Source organism: Patiria miniata, unplaced genomic scaffold (genome assembly GCF_015706575.1).
Source record: "Patiria miniata isolate m_02_andy unplaced genomic scaffold, ASM1570657v1 HiC_scaffold_20, whole genome shotgun sequence".
NCBI lineage: Eukaryota > Metazoa > Echinodermata > Asteroidea > Valvatida > Asterinidae > Patiria > Patiria miniata.
The window spans coordinates 7,405,105-7,420,133 of record NW_024037059.1 but is presented as its reverse complement, the minus strand read 5'-3'; the positions used below and the strand labels follow the sequence as shown (position 1 = coordinate 7,420,133).

General features: G+C 39.4%; 3 protein-coding genes and 1 long non-coding RNA gene across 4 annotated transcripts in view; 1 reads left to right on the top strand and 3 right to left on the bottom strand.

Moving 5' to 3' along the window:
• Positions 1 to 49: 49 nt before the first annotated feature.
• LOC119728942 (bypass of stop codon protein 1-like) lies at positions 50 to 424 on the bottom strand (the record flags this gene model as incomplete). The annotated part of the gene is made up of 1 exon (XM_038201390.1): positions 50 to 424. A coding segment is annotated over one exon (360 nt), but the record flags the coding sequence as incomplete, so codon positions are not given.
• A 2-nt stretch (positions 425 to 426) lies between these two features.
• On the bottom strand, positions 427 to 2,249 carry LOC119727303 (peroxidasin homolog; the record flags this gene model as incomplete). Its single annotated transcript, XM_038199156.1, has 1 exon — positions 427 to 2,249. A coding segment is annotated over exon 1 (1,692 nt), but the record flags the coding sequence as incomplete, so codon positions are not given.
• Positions 2,250 to 7,705: 5,456 nt separating this feature from the next.
• On the bottom strand, positions 7,706 to 14,043 carry LOC119727302 (methyltransferase-like protein 27). The gene is made up of 7 exons (XM_038199154.1): positions 14,024 to 14,043; positions 13,649 to 13,728; positions 12,182 to 12,345; positions 11,081 to 11,203; positions 10,559 to 10,697; positions 9,584 to 9,676; positions 7,706 to 8,049 (listed from the first exon to the last, which is right to left on the bottom strand). Exons 1-7 carry the CDS (start codon positions 14,041 to 14,043, stop codon positions 7,856 to 7,858), a joined length of 813 nt encoding a protein of 270 aa, XP_038055082.1. The 3' UTR covers positions 7,706 to 7,855.
• A 534-nt stretch (positions 14,044 to 14,577) lies between these two features.
• The window catches only part of LOC119727432, a 32,466-nt gene continuing 32,014 nt past the window's right edge, over positions 14,578 to 15,029 (top strand). The window contains exon 1 of the long non-coding RNA XR_005270945.1: positions 14,578 to 14,640. This is a non-coding gene — a long non-coding RNA (uncharacterized LOC119727432). The remainder of the gene's footprint in view (positions 14,641 to 15,029) is intronic.

Genomic DNA, 15,029 nt, shown 5'->3' with positions numbered 1-15,029 from the left:
GATGACGGGGATTTATTCAGGTGTTGTATACTCCATGTCATGCACAAAACCGTCGTTAAGGTGCTCAGGCTCTGCTGCTGCTGCTTGTGCTGCTTGCGGTAGTGGTGGTATTGGTGGTGCTTGGGGTGTTGGTGCTGCTTGTGGTGGCGCTGCTTGTGCTGCTTGTGCTGGTGGTGGTATTGGTGGTGCTTGAGGTGGTGGTGCTGGTGCTGCTTGTGGTGGCGCTGCTTGTGCTGCTCGCGCTGGTGGTGGTATTGGTGGTGCTTGGGGTGGTGGTGCTGCTTGTGGTGGCGCTGCTTGTGCTGCTTGTGCTGGTGGTGGTATTGGTGGTGCTTGAGGTGGTGTTGCTGGTGGTGCTGGTGCTGCTTGTGGTGGCGCTGCTTGTGCTGCTTGCGGCGGTGGTGGTGTTGGTGGTGCTTGGGGTGGTGGTGCTGGCGGTGCTGGTGCTGCTCCATTACTGCACCTCTTTCTGGCAATGGTGATAAGCACGACAAGTAAAACTACCATGACAAACGAGATGCCGCCTGTTATACCGATTGATATCATCAACTTGTTACCAGCAACGGCCCCGGACAGAGTTGGTGTTATTACGATTGTTTCAAGCATTGATGTTTCAAGAATGAGGTGTGTCTTGTCTGTTGGCTCTTGGGGCAAGGTTGAGTAGAGTATTCGAAGCTCGACATAGTTTCGAACAGATCCTGCACCATTGCTGACCTTGCACACGTAGAGTCCTTCGTGGGAACACGTGACGTTTGTTATCAACAAGGAACCATTTATATCAACCATGGCGAAGGGCGGCTTAAGCTTGTCTGTAGAGATTGTTTCGTTCCTGTTTGTAATCCAGGAAGTTTGTAATATCGGGTCTGCGTCGATACCACATGGTAAAAGGGCATTGGTTCCAAGATGCACTGAGACAGTGGCATTAGGGGAAGTTGATCGTGGTCTGCAAGCGAACTGATTTGGAAGAAGATGGGTCACGGGCGTATCGTTTAGACGATCGGGAGTAACGCATCTGCCTCCCTTAAGTGATCCAGTGTGGTTGTTCTTGAGCCACGCCGCAAACCCGCGCAAATGGCAATCACAACGGATGGGATTCCCAAATAACTCGAGAGTTACATTGGGGTTAACATGATTCATTGCTCCGTCCACTATGGTGGTCAAATTGTTGTAGTTCAAGTACAAATCGGTGAGATGTGGGAACCCTGCCAATGTAGAGGTACGGATTTCAACCAGGGAATTGTTATCAAGCTCGAGCCATTCTAGCAAGGAGGGCTGGTGAAAATCATCAGCATCAATAGATTGAATAAAGTTAGATTGTAATTTGATAGAAATCAAGTTCAAAAGAGTCTTGACTGCTGCAGGAATTTTGCTGAGACGGTTACCATTGAGTTCGAGTTTTCTTAGATTCGACAATCCGTCAAATGCCGAGTCTGGTACCGGTATGGAATCCACCACAGATGCATTGTTTACCGCAGAAAGATTGTTCAATATGAGATGCTGCAAAGCCACCATTTGTCCAAAGACAGGAGTCAACAGCAGACTTGCTGAGTTGTATGACAGGTCTAGTATCTCGACGTTCATTAAGTCTCGTGAGATGTCGGTCGGGAATTCCCCAATGTCGTTGCTTGCCAAATTAAGTTCCCGAAGACGAGGGGCCTGACTGAAGACGCCAGTAGTTAAAGAAGACAGGCGATTATTTTGGAGGCTCAACTCTTCCAGGTTAGGCATTCCCTCAAAAGTACGGTGAGTTAGTATGCTGATGTTATTACTCTCGAGACCCAGCGATTTCAACCTTGTCAGGCCGCGAAATGCGCCATCTTCGATGACTGTAATGTTATTGTTGTACAGATACAGCTGTTCCAGCTGAGATAATCTAAAGAAATCACCAGCTGCTAGCTTGGTGAGTTGGTTGTGCTCAAGATAGAGGGTCCGTATGTCGTCAGGTAGCCCGACTGGAATCGCTGAAAGATTCTGGTTTCCACACGAAGCATACTGACCTACACAACGACAGACACTCGGGCAAATCGAATGTGCTTCCTGCGATAGAATAAGCAGTCCCATGAGGAGAAGACGTATACGAAAGGAGCGACTTGAATGACAATTGTTTAATAAAGCCATGTTTTTCCCCAAACTGATCAGAATAGTCTACAAAGACAGTCTGTTGCAGCAAGGTCGTCTGAGGTTTGCAAAGTGCGTTTCACTTTCAGTCCACAATTCGTTTGACACCGCGCAGATCAAACAAAAACACAGTAATAGGCCTATGTTTACGTTCCTTGCGTATAATATGCAACTAAACCGGGAAGTTCCGCAGTGGTCTTCTCGCACCATTCAATGTCTCAGTAAATGAAGATGTGATTGATGTACAGATCAAGGTTCTTCTGCTCCCGCAGCTGGAGTCCGGAGAACGCGTCAGCATTTTCTTTCCTGGCAAGGTTCCGTCTTATCGGTGATATAACCACCACAGTTGCAGAGACTTGGGGAAGTGCGGCCTAAGATCCTCAAAGCCATCAGTGGGGATGTGACTGGATGTAACTCAAAGCCACACGAACGCTTTGCCCCGAACAGGACCCGTTCCTCGGTAGCGCACCAGTAGGTGGAAAGCTGACGATGAATGTAAGAAATCACGAATGACTTTTAAAAAAAAACGACTCGACATTCAAGCAATTACATTGCAAAAACTGCGGTGTTAGCCAAAATGTGTTGAATTAAATTATTTCTTTGTATCCATACGGAAACACCCATAGTGTTTCTTTTACACCAACAGTTGGTGTAATAGTGCTCTAACTGCTCACCAGAAATCGTTGTTTTTTTATTGTAGTACACTTCGTGTTAAAATTATTCTCCCCAAGTGTCATGGTTGGGCAACAGCCATACGGACACCTTAAAGATGTGTTAATGGTACTATTTTGGTGTTAAATGTATTTTCTCCTAGTATCCAAGACAACACCTCCAGTGACCCGTGTTAATTGATACTTAAGTTTAGAATGAATTAATTCTAATCAACAATCAAAGTGAACAGTCAGTCTGGGACACCAGAAAGTGTCTAGTATATCGCGGACAATATAAAACTGTGCAAATAATTTGGTCAGGGACCTATAGTAATAAGTTGCTATTAAAAAAACACTCAATCAGTTTCCGAGCTGCAATTCCAAATAATTTATTATTCGATTCAAACTCATGGCATCCGATCAGTTTTTCTGGATCATCGCACGCACGGGTGTTCTTTGTGTCTACTAATTAAACTATAAATTGAGTTATTCAAATTTTTACCCTCAAATTTGAATTCACTGGTGTTTTATTTTTACACCAAAGTAATCACCAAAAAAGTTATACCAGTTCAGTATTCTATCAATTTAACACCAGAGCTTTTACACTAGTGGTTTAAGACAATTCATACAACGACAAACTAGATTTATGTTGAGAGCTTGCTTTAATGTTTGCTGTTTAAAGTGATCGAGACCAAATTATTAACACGGTGAATAACGATTCACTCAACTGTATGGATTAAAATAAATACCGTTTCCGTTTACAACTTTACTTAACAACTTCTTTTTAACGTCATTACTCATACTTCATACCCATAAATAAATTATATGTTAACTGTATGGGTAAACATCGCGCACATAAAGCAATTCAAAATTATGTACGAAAGCTCTGGCTGTAGCTGACATAAAACATGTTTGTTACGGTAAAGGTCATTTCCGCATTATTTGTCAACACCTGTGACTTTTTGTTCGACTGTTTACAAGCGTGAGTACAGCCGAATCTAAATGCGCAAAAATGAGATTTTGTTGGGAAATGTTTGCGGATATTATACGAAAATAAATGTTAAAAATCCCCTGTATAATGTGGTCTTCAGTTTCTCCATCTGAAGTTATTTTTCAAACATGTACATTGTACATGTATGATAAGTTATGAGGCACGTACAAAAGACTGAAGAGTGTCATTTTCTGATGCGCATGTATTTGTACACAACAACCAAATATGACTTATTTCCTTTTAGAAAGTTGAAGCAGGATATTACTGTTATGCAAGACAGGCGAAACGCTGGTTCAAAATGATGTCTGTTACATATTCCACATAATATGAAGTTGATGAAAAATGCAACGAATTTTCATGACATATTTTAATTGCCTAAAACTTACATGTTTTTTAATTGTGTCAATAATTTCACTCGCAACAGGGGTTCATGTGAAAACTACCTGTGTTTGACCATGAGTTAATGAAAGAAACGTTGGATAGTTTTTTGGAACAGTGCATGTAACATTAAACGGTCACTGCGGGGATGAAATGTGCAGATGCCCCTCTTAATTTTACTGGAGTTTAAAGATGTACTGCATGTACACACTAATTTCAAATTCACTCCAAAGAAAAATAATAAGGTTTCTCAAAGGCAGCATTACAAAATTATTCGCTGTTGAACGAGACACCGAAAATAATAGCCTTTTTAGAGGATTGCTGACACTCAGAAAAAAAACAACGGTGTTTACTTTCAAATTAAACATGAAGTTGTAAATTCGTTATTGAGTAAAAAATAGAATTTGTTGATAAGCAGGGATATTGCATCTTTAAGATTCATTTAAAGGGAATGTACAACATTTGCTTTTGCTGTTATTTTCAGAAATAAATGGGTTTGGAGGATTTATAGTATGTTATAGAAAATATTTTTAAACTGACTTGTTTCACGTTTTGGGCTTGTAGACGCTGGAAAAACCAAGAAAACCTATCATGTTCTTGTAGTCTGGTTCCCTGACCCCACTTAAAATGAAACAGAGCAATTAATACACTTAGGGAATTGTAGGCTCAGAGAATCAGTCTAGCAGGCTTGTACCCCTTCACAGGTGTGTAATCAATTGCAAAGAAAAGTCAGAATAACTAAATACGAAAACTTAGGAACAGTTTTTGAAAAAAAACCAGTTTTCTCCAACGCTGGTCGGCCGACCAGCGTTGGAAAAATACAGTTTGTTTTTGAAAATGTCAGCACACCAGGAGCCACGATTTTAAAGAATGATTTGGACTATCAGTCCCTAACAATTCAGTAAGGTATTTCGTGATAATTTGATCATTTCGTTTTTTGATGTTTGCAAATGTTGTATCTTCCCTTTAAGACACATACCTTGAGATCCGATAGTTTGGAGAAAGCCAGATGTGAATAGCGACCCGCTCATTCGGCGCTGACATCGACAAATAGTGATACTTGCATACCAAAATCGCTTGTACATAAAAAGGGCCTTCATTCTTTTGGTATAATAAAGGAGGGGCTTTCCCTGATTTGGCAATCACACAGGGTATTACCATGACTTTGCAAATATGAAAGGCAATTTCAATTCAATGAAGAAAAAATGACAAATAAAATTGGTGAATAACACCTTTTGACAGCTGTCAAGGCGAAAATACGAAAGGACATGGCTTTTATTGGGAATTTCCAAAAAGTTATATTCATTCCATAACTGAAAAGCAATTGATAGGCATTATAGAAGGCATTCACTATGGGCCAGGCATTAGTTTAATTGTGTTAACAAATAATTTGTTCATATTGTTTTTTTCTTCCAAATTCCAAATTAATTTTCATTTCAGCGAAGCACATATATACATTTATTATGTAAAGAACCCATTATTTCTTTATGTGAAAGGTGTACGCACAATAGTGTAAATAAATTCAATTCCATCAAATTGGTTTATTTTAGACACCATGGCTCGCAGCCAACAGCTGAATTAAACCTGCTTTGATAATTCCAATTGATACAGTTCAAACATTTTGGTAATTACCACTGTATTTACATTTCATTCGTGCAACACCAACTGATAGTGATAGGTTTTCTGTACTTTTGTAATTATTATAAAGCAGATCATATTATATTAATTTAGTGCAAATAATAAATATATATAATCTCTTATCATTAAGGTAGCCTTATCAGTTAAACTATTTGCCATCCTTAGTGCCCTGTTGCATTCAAAATATACGAGATTGAAAATAAAATGGTACGAAATATGGTTGGAGACTTACAATATTAAAAATCGATTAGAGTTTTAAAACAGATAACTCAAATGAAACAATGAATAAATTTAACTTAATGTGTCGATTTATTTCTTTAAATATTAAAAAAAATATTTCTTTTAATATTATAACAAAAATCAATGAATACCAGGGTTTGCCCTTCATTTTTTTCACTAGCCAGCCGAACTAGTGAACCAGACACTTATCTAGTCTAGGGGCCTTTCCAATAGTCCGCAATAGAATTGTTAAATTTTTGCACCAGAATGTCATAAACAACGTTATTTACAATAATTTTGACTCGCTAGGCGGACTACCCTGATGAATTCCTTATATGATTTTTAAACAACAATCTTTGAAATCAAGAATAATGATGTAACCATGTTATTATTATTATCATTATTATTTATTCGGCCAAATTACAAGGTACAACAAGCAATCCACAAAGGTAAACAAAACTAAACAAAAACAATCCAATCCCAGATGGCCAGGATTGACAAAAGTGTAATAAAACACTGTGACTTGAAAGCCTGTCAATCCTAACTTGAATACAAAATATATGTATATTAAAAAATAGGTACAAAATTCAATGAAAATAAGACCGCAATACTTAAAAATATAATTAGATTCAAAGGATTACCAGTTACAACCCTGACCACAGTATTCTCAAAGGCAAAAATAGCTGGCGTAAAAACCTAACAACTGCAGATTATACAAGACTGGGGAAAAACAGACAAACAAACCAAAACAAAACTAACAAACAAACAAACACCCCAACAAACAAACACCCCATTACCCCAACACCCCCACAAACAAAGAAACAAAACAAGACAGGATAAGACTAAACAAAATGAAACAAAACAAGACAAGTCAAGACAAGACAAGACAAGAGACAAGACAAGACAAGAGACGAGACGAGACGAGACGAGACGAGACGAGACGAGACGAGACGAGACGAGACGAGACGAGACGAGACGAGACGAGACGAGACGAGACGAGACGAGACGAGACGAGACGAGACGAGACGAGACGAGACGAGACGAGACGAGACGAGACGAGACGAGACGAGACGAGACGAGACGAGACGAGACGAGACGAGACGAGACGAGACGAGACGAGACGAGACGAGACGAGACGAGACGAGACGAGACGAGACGAGACGAGACGAGACGAGACGAGACGAGACGAGACGAGACGAGACGAGACGAGACGAGACGAGACGAGACGAGACGAGACGAGACGAGACGAGACGAGACGAGACGACAACAACAACAACAACACAACATAAAAACACGGAACGAAAGATTGATACAGTAAACAAAATAATTTAAAATGATATAAAAATAAATGATAAGCAGTATAAACCTGATAGAGAAAAGTAAAAAATACTTAATCGCAGTTGACATGCGAGAAAAACTGCGTCCAAAAAAATCCATCCAACGAACAAGAAAAGCAACAACAAAAGCAGCAATAACAAAATAAATACAAGTAAAAATAAATGATAAGCAACCAGAAAAGTAGGACTGAAAACCAACATTATTTCAAACATAAATAAATGAATAAATAAACTTAACCACAATAGAGGAAAATAAAATAAAATAAAATAAAATAACAATGAAATAAAAGAATGATGGCAGTTTGCAGTGGATAAAATATACACATGAAATTACTTTAAAAAGATTAAAGGATATCAAAAGAGATAAACATTTGGGGGGTGGGGTGCTATTTCCAGCTCAAGGTTTTAACACTCATAATAATGAGCAGATAATCTGGTGTTAAACAGTGTAAATGAATCAATTAATAGATTAATTGATGGAACGATCACTGTTATACCTAAGAGAGCTTATTTTTTCTTCCATTTTAAAGACGTCTTATTATGAACCTGTCAGCCTCATTATCATGCAGGTATGTGATGCTAGTCTTCTCAACCACTTCCCAAACTCCTGTCCGTACGAGGTCATTAATAGCATCTTGGATCCCTTGGATAATCTTCTTTTGAATTTGTCCATCTGTGGGTAATGTAACCTTGCTGACTGTGAAGACCATGATTCCCCCTGATCACAAACATTAACACACACAAACAGGTACAGACCAGTTAAAAGGCATACAAGTATAGGATCATTTGCTTTTCATGCATTTTGTTGGTTTTTGTTAGTGTTACTAGAGAGGTTTCGCATGCAAACGAATACGTTTAGTGCGACGGATACGTCATCAATTATGACGTCATACGCCACTCACTATCCGCTAAACGTGCAGACGACACGCATATCTCGCTCGCTACACGTAAGTAAAAAACGGTTACGGATAGCTAAACGTAAGTGTAAGCGTATCCGTTCGCTTGCGAAACCTCCCTAATAACACCACTCCTAATTCACAGAAGACTGTTCAAAGTTAACCTATTGAAGTTTCAGCTCAGGGGATATTACACCTTTCGAAGAAAACATACACAATCTTTTGAGCTTGAAACACGATTTAGTGAATACTTATATATGTATTTCCAAATATCTGTCTACTGACTGATCATTGGAATTCACAACCAAAAAAAATTCCTCTACACGAGAGCAAGCGAGACAGAACAGTTTTACAGGGTGTTTTTAGTACCAGTAGATTTTGTTATAATAAGAAGTTGGTACGTTACTTTTGGGATAAATGCAGATAACTATGTGCCTTTTAACCAATTCCCTCAGCTTGTTACACCGGCTGATCAAAATCATTTTTGGGGGGTGGGGATGGGGGATGGGGGTTGGGGGGGGGGCACAGGGAAGGATGGGGAGCAGGCAGTGGCCGGTGAAGTACGATGTATATCACATGGGAATAAAGACCTGCCCAAAGGGTCTACAACACAACCATCAGCCAGCCACACATGCAGCAATAGGACTTTACCCTAATTAACCTTTGCACTCTATCCCACTTTATATCCTAAAAATATGCTTCTACAGGACGAGTCCAAAAGAAAATGACCTGAATTGATTTTTTTCCACTTGCAAAGTGATGAACATTGACTCACCAATGAATTAAAGCGGGTAGTAAACGAGCATGGTCTTCGACTCGTGACAAAAAGAATGACTGATCAATGCTTTCAGAAGTAACCTGATGCATGTTTTACTAAAAGGATCCATTTTTACAGCTGTCCATGGAATGCTATATATGTATGCTTTGAAGCTATTCTTCTGAGTGAGAACAGAGACTACACACAGTCATTCAAATGAGATTTTGTACCTAGCCTGAGGAAAACAAGGTCTTCTCGGAAATGGGAATTTTTGTATGTTTTTCTTTGCAAGTTTTTGTTTATTGTATTTAAAGGGTATTCTTGGTAAAGATCAGTCGTGGGCAGCTGAATTTTGTGGTATTTTTGATTAAAATAGAAATAACGTGTGAATAGAGTATGCAAATTATGTGAAATTTTTACTAGTCAATAAATCTGTCACTTTCATTTTGACTCACCCTATAAAAAGGAATAGCTATAATATTCTTAGTAAAGTATAACTGAGCTGCCTAATAGCAGCATTTTTCTAACATCACTTTTTCATAATTCTCTGTCCTGATTGCATTTCACTATCTGAAGAAAAAAATTACAAATCTGCTTACCCTTTTTAACTATCCGTGTAAATTCAGGAAAAGCGTCCTGTGATATGTGTCCAGCAGCTATGGCACCAACACACAGCAAACCGCTGTAATAACCTACATGACAGAGAAGGAAAGAAAGATGAAAAAGCATCAGACAAGCTATTTGACAAGGCCATCATGACTTTGAACATTTAAATGAGTGGTGAAGTAGACTATACACAATTCCTAATTGTACAAGGTGTAAATTTTTATGTTATACTGTTTCATTTCTCTACCCTTTTTTTGGGTAGATAAATTATCTATGCCTTTATTTACTTTGCATTAGCAGAAGTCAGATTATACCCACATGGGGTGGGGGTGGGGAGGGGTACGAACTGCATGGATCAAACATTCTGTCCATCATGGATGAAGTACGAAATGGACGATGCAACAGTTGCCTTAATTGCAAATTGCAACTTTAATAGTAAATTTAAAAGTTATTCAATTGTCATGGACTAAAAAAAACCACCAAAAAACCCAAAAAACAAAAAAAACCAATAGGCCACATTTAGTTAATATGGAAATGCACCTTACAAATTGTTTTAATTTGAAGTTCAAATCTCACATGATTGATAATGTATGGACCAGGAACCAGTCTACTCGCCAAGGCAGAACTTTTTACATGCAAAAGCTATCCAAAATACATGGTCTATATCTATAGAGAGTTAAAAATGTACAAATGTTTGAAGATGTACATTTGCTGGGGGAAAATTTGTTGGGGGAAAATTTCATCTGTTGAATGGCACGGATGGTACATCTAAACTTGTACTTAATCGCATTGCTTGACGCTCCCAGTGGCCATGAAAGGAATACACTATCATATTGGTTGTGGATGACCAAATTTGATGAACTGAAGCCAACTTGAACCTGACTGTTGCAGGGTCATGCAAACACAGTCTTGATAATTCTGTTTGCTCTTTTCAATAATCTCTGTTTGTGATGCATTTAATTACTAACCATCCGTGACTCCTTTCAGCTTGTTTTTGCCAACACTGTCACAGATTAGCCTCTCATAGACTCCTTTTGAGGTACTAATGTCCAAACTCTTTTGGGAGAAGTCCACAGCATCAATTCTTTTAAAACCACATTTGGCCAACTAGGTATTTGAGAAGAAAAAAAGAACAGGTAGGTTTAATCAATAACACTGCACAAATTGAGCTTTGAAAAGATACAGTATGACACATATTCACAGGGCACAAAGGGTCAAACTTTTTACTGATCTCATATCGAAGTGACCTTTAAACCAGAGGTCTCAGATTTCATGTGATTAATTCCTCATACAAGGCTGGGGGGGGGGGGGGGGGGGGCTCTGCCGCCGATCGACCGTGAAGTGCCCGTTCCCGGTCTAGCCTCTGTTCCCGGTCGAGCAACACTCTTATTTAGGTAGAGCGGTGATATGGAATAGCAATGCAGCCCATTGTGATCGTGGCTTGTGTCTTCTGCAATTTAGTGATATAATGCTACACTTGCATCTCTGACCTCTTGACCCGATCTTCCTGTACCGGCGCCAATGTCCACAATGAGGGCGTTCTTGTCAGACATCAGTTTGCATAAAGCCTCTGCGCATGCCACCGGACCTCCATACTTTGCCCTTTCCAAGTCCTGCAAAAAAAACCAGTTGGCTATCATGTAGTTAATAGAGCCTGGAAGTTCACCCCATTGAATTTAGGGAAACTGATAAATCAACCGACTTGAGAAAGAAAAACTTCATGCAAAAAGCTAGACCTCGCACTTCCAAAAATCTAAAATACATGCAACTTAAGGATGCATACCACTAAGTTGGGTTTACGTAGGTGATTTACATCAGTGATTTAAAAAAAAATTCATTTGATTTAAATTGCGATTTAAATCAGTGATTTAAATCAACGGGATTTAAATCAGCCAACCCTGCTGATGACTGATCGTTGTTTTTTGGCCAGATGGATGAAGATTTCTAGATAAAGGAACGTGCTGTTGAACAGGTATGAGTTCCTCTACGACTAGCACCCTCACTTTGGAAATTTCTGTCCTGGATGACAAGATAATCTCAATCAAAATTGGTAGCAAAATCTCCCCTGCCTATGTGCCATCTTGTTCACGGGGCAAAAAGAACACGCGTTGCTAGACGCGGGCGCATTTTGGAACGACCGCATGATGACTTGGAAGCGTGAAAGTTTTCCATTGACAATGCGTACACATGCAGCAACACATGTAAAATTGCCCTGTTTGCAAGATGGCTCATTATTACCGTGAAACACCTTATCCGGCCCATTATATGGACCAAAAGCAGAAGTGGTTTTCCATTTTTGAAATTAGTTGAATAGAATTTTGTGCACTCTGGGACCAGTTTAGTAGGCTTGCCTTGTCTTGTTTACTGAAGAATAACATAAATAAACATAAACAAAAGACAGAAACATTACAATTACCAATGGAAAGATTGAAACAGGAATAAATTTGAAATACGGGTGTATTTTGAGGACTCGATAATAGGGCTTTTTGCAAGGGTCATTTATTAATTGCTGGCCTGATATATTATTATTTCAAAATGATTAAGTCACTGAATGTTAGGGGCTCATAATATAATATAGACTACATGTATACCTCATCATAGTGCTCAGCCCACTTGTCGTAGAACTCTGACACACCCCCAGAGAAATCATCTTTCGTTGACATTTCCCGAATCATCGCAACATTCTTATACACATCCCTTGTTGGATATGCCATCTGCCTCGCGAGACTGAAACTTTTCTCCCAGATAAAAACACCTGTGCGGAAAAAAAATAGACTTAATACATGTAGTTTTAATACACTATTTCATCATGCAATTATAAGGTTTTAAAGGAAAATGTACGCAGTTAAGTAGGTTTTCCTGGCTATTTTTAACCTTCACTGGAGCGTGCACCTGTACAATATCAGGTGCCTGGTGGGAATGATTATATGACACTATGTAATTTGAGCCACCATGCAGGCCCTCACAGCCAGACCATTCACACCTGATTCACCCCTGGTATCCTTCAGACATGAGCCATTAAAACCACAGACTTATTATAAATACCCTGTCAATGCCATTTGACAGTTCCACTTTGGTCACAGGGGTGATCGAGGCAATCCCTATGTGAACAGTGCATTTGTACACATTTACTCAGACACTCTCGATATAAGTGACATTTAATTGAATCTTAAACGAACCATCAGTACCGATGGTTCGTGTACAAACCAGAATGAGCCAATAAGAAAATCGCGCCGATGGTTTTGTGCACTAACAGATACAGCCAATAAGAGAGCATACAATCACCAGTGGCTAGTGGACTTGCCTCAGTGTGATTTATGTAACAACAGTGTATGTGGGGAAACAGGAGGTCAGCTAGGCCCCTGGGCCTGCACAAGGTCATGTATGTGCATGCTATCTTAATGCCTAGCTAGCTCCGTCATGCTTAATGTAACATACAGCTTTGTACAGTTGAAACCTTATATTTGCTTCTATTTCTGGACATTAAGGTTTGCTACATGAATATAATCAGTTGGACGGTAAACTTAGGAAACAATCATCTAAACGGGAATATACTGAAATTGGTACCCGGTGCCATAGTGTTGCAAGGTACTGCATCCCTAGTCCGAAAATTTGGGACTCTCTCCACTGAACTCTGAAGTATCTCAACTAGAAAATCATCTTCAATATCCTTTGTTCACCCTACATCTAAAAAGGATTGCTACAGTACAGATAGGCCCTACTCTTTCCTACCAAAAACAGCAGCTCAGACTCAGTCAGTCAGTGGAACTTCACTTTGTACAGAAGTCAGGGAAGGTACATGTATACTTCACTTCAGTGGAGTCCTAAGTATTGAGAGTCCCAGATTGCGCCCTCTCTCGTGTCCACGGCCTTTAATTTTCGCGTCATCGCTTTTCGATTTCCAAAAACTTGACGGTAAAAAAAACTACTCTAGAATCCTCCGATCCTCCTATTTCTGCGATGCGCAGATAAGATAAGGCTTTGCAACCAGTAGCTTAAAAATAACAAAGCTTGCAACCACTCTCCTCCGTCAACAAAACTTATATCATCCACCGTACCGATTTTCAAAGCGAAGTCTCTGTGTGGCAGCAATCGGGGAATTCCAGAGCGTGCAGTTTTGGCGTTGTAGAAAAAAATCCTGCCAGTATGATTCTACGCACGGGACGCTTCCGTTCATGAAAAAAAATATGTGCTGTCCGGGCCATGTAACTCAATATAAACATTAAAAAAAAAAACAATTTCTTAGACTTGTTGGCTTTAGGTAAATAAATTTCCTGAGTTTTTCAAACATATTTTCTTTCTTTTTCCTTTCTTTTTTCAATGCCAATTCACTTTTCGTAATTTCAAGATTATTTTCAATATCCTTTTTTGGAGATTTATACAAAGGCCTATATATTTACATATTTACATAAATATATTTTACACATATTTACCTATTAAATGTAGATCCCATTGATATTGTTAACTTCTGATCATCCCAATCAACAGAGACAGTTTTTAAGATGTCGGATTTTAAAACTTATGACCCCAAAAATTCCAAAATAATATAAGAAATGTGTCTTTTTAGTTGTTCCGTAAGTTTTACACCCTTGTAGAAACTACAAATTCTTATCTATGACATCTTAACTTTAATATTATTATTAATACTGACGATATTGAGAGACCAAGAACGGTCACCTTTCGGTGGCCACGTGGAGGTCTGACGACTCATATATGAAAAGCAGTCAAGTGCAGTGTGCAGGTGTCTCTCCGGTTCCATGCTTAGCATATCGGGTACCTTTTATATCCCCCCCCCCCCCCCCCCCCCCCACTAAATCCGTAAAATAGAGCTCTGGTTTCAATAATGCTATTTTGGAAATTTTAGTCACTATTTAGTCTTTTTCTACCTCCACGGTTTAAATTCAATGAAATAACAATCACAAAACTCCCTACGTCATATGCATAATGCATGAAGCTAGCCAGGGGCACTTGTGATTGGCTTATTAAGAACTACCCCAACATTCAATATGGCTACCATGCACGTGCGGCTTTTTCGACTGGCGCAAGATAGGTGAGTTTTATCGAGTTATTTAATCAGGTTTATTGCGAGAGTTAAGCCAATTTTCTTGTGTCACATGGTTTATTAATATACCCAGAAGCCTCGGAGACAATTGAGATGAAATTCCAGCTGTACGTCGTGCGTTTGGAAGGAAATTGTGAGTGTGAACTTATAAACCATGTAAACGCATATTTTTGGATCATGGTCAGCATGGTGAGGACGGTGTCAGGTCAACTCGCCCCTGACCGACACGCCCGTTACCAACTCGCCCCCTGACTGACTCGCCCCTTACAAACTCGGGAAAAATGTTGCAACCAGACATTTCCAATTTTGTTTGGAAATGTCGAGCGCAATTTGAGTCCCCACGCAAGTTTAAACTTGCGCGCGCAAGTTTAAACTTG

What these genes read in the sequence shown, in the direction of transcription:
- LOC119727302 (XM_038199154.1), bottom strand. Translation starts at nt 14,043, where the DNA reads ATGGGATCTACATTTAATAG. An exon ending in AGACTTCGCTTTGAAAATCG is followed by an intron (nt 12,346 to 13,648) that starts GTACGGTGGATG and finishes TTTTCCGCACAG; the next exon opens with GTGTTTTTATCTGGGAGAAA. An exon ending in CAGGAAGATCGGGTCAAGAG is followed by an intron (nt 10,698 to 11,080) that starts GTCAGAGATGCA and finishes TCAAATACCTAG; the next exon opens with TTGGCCAAATGTGGTTTTAA.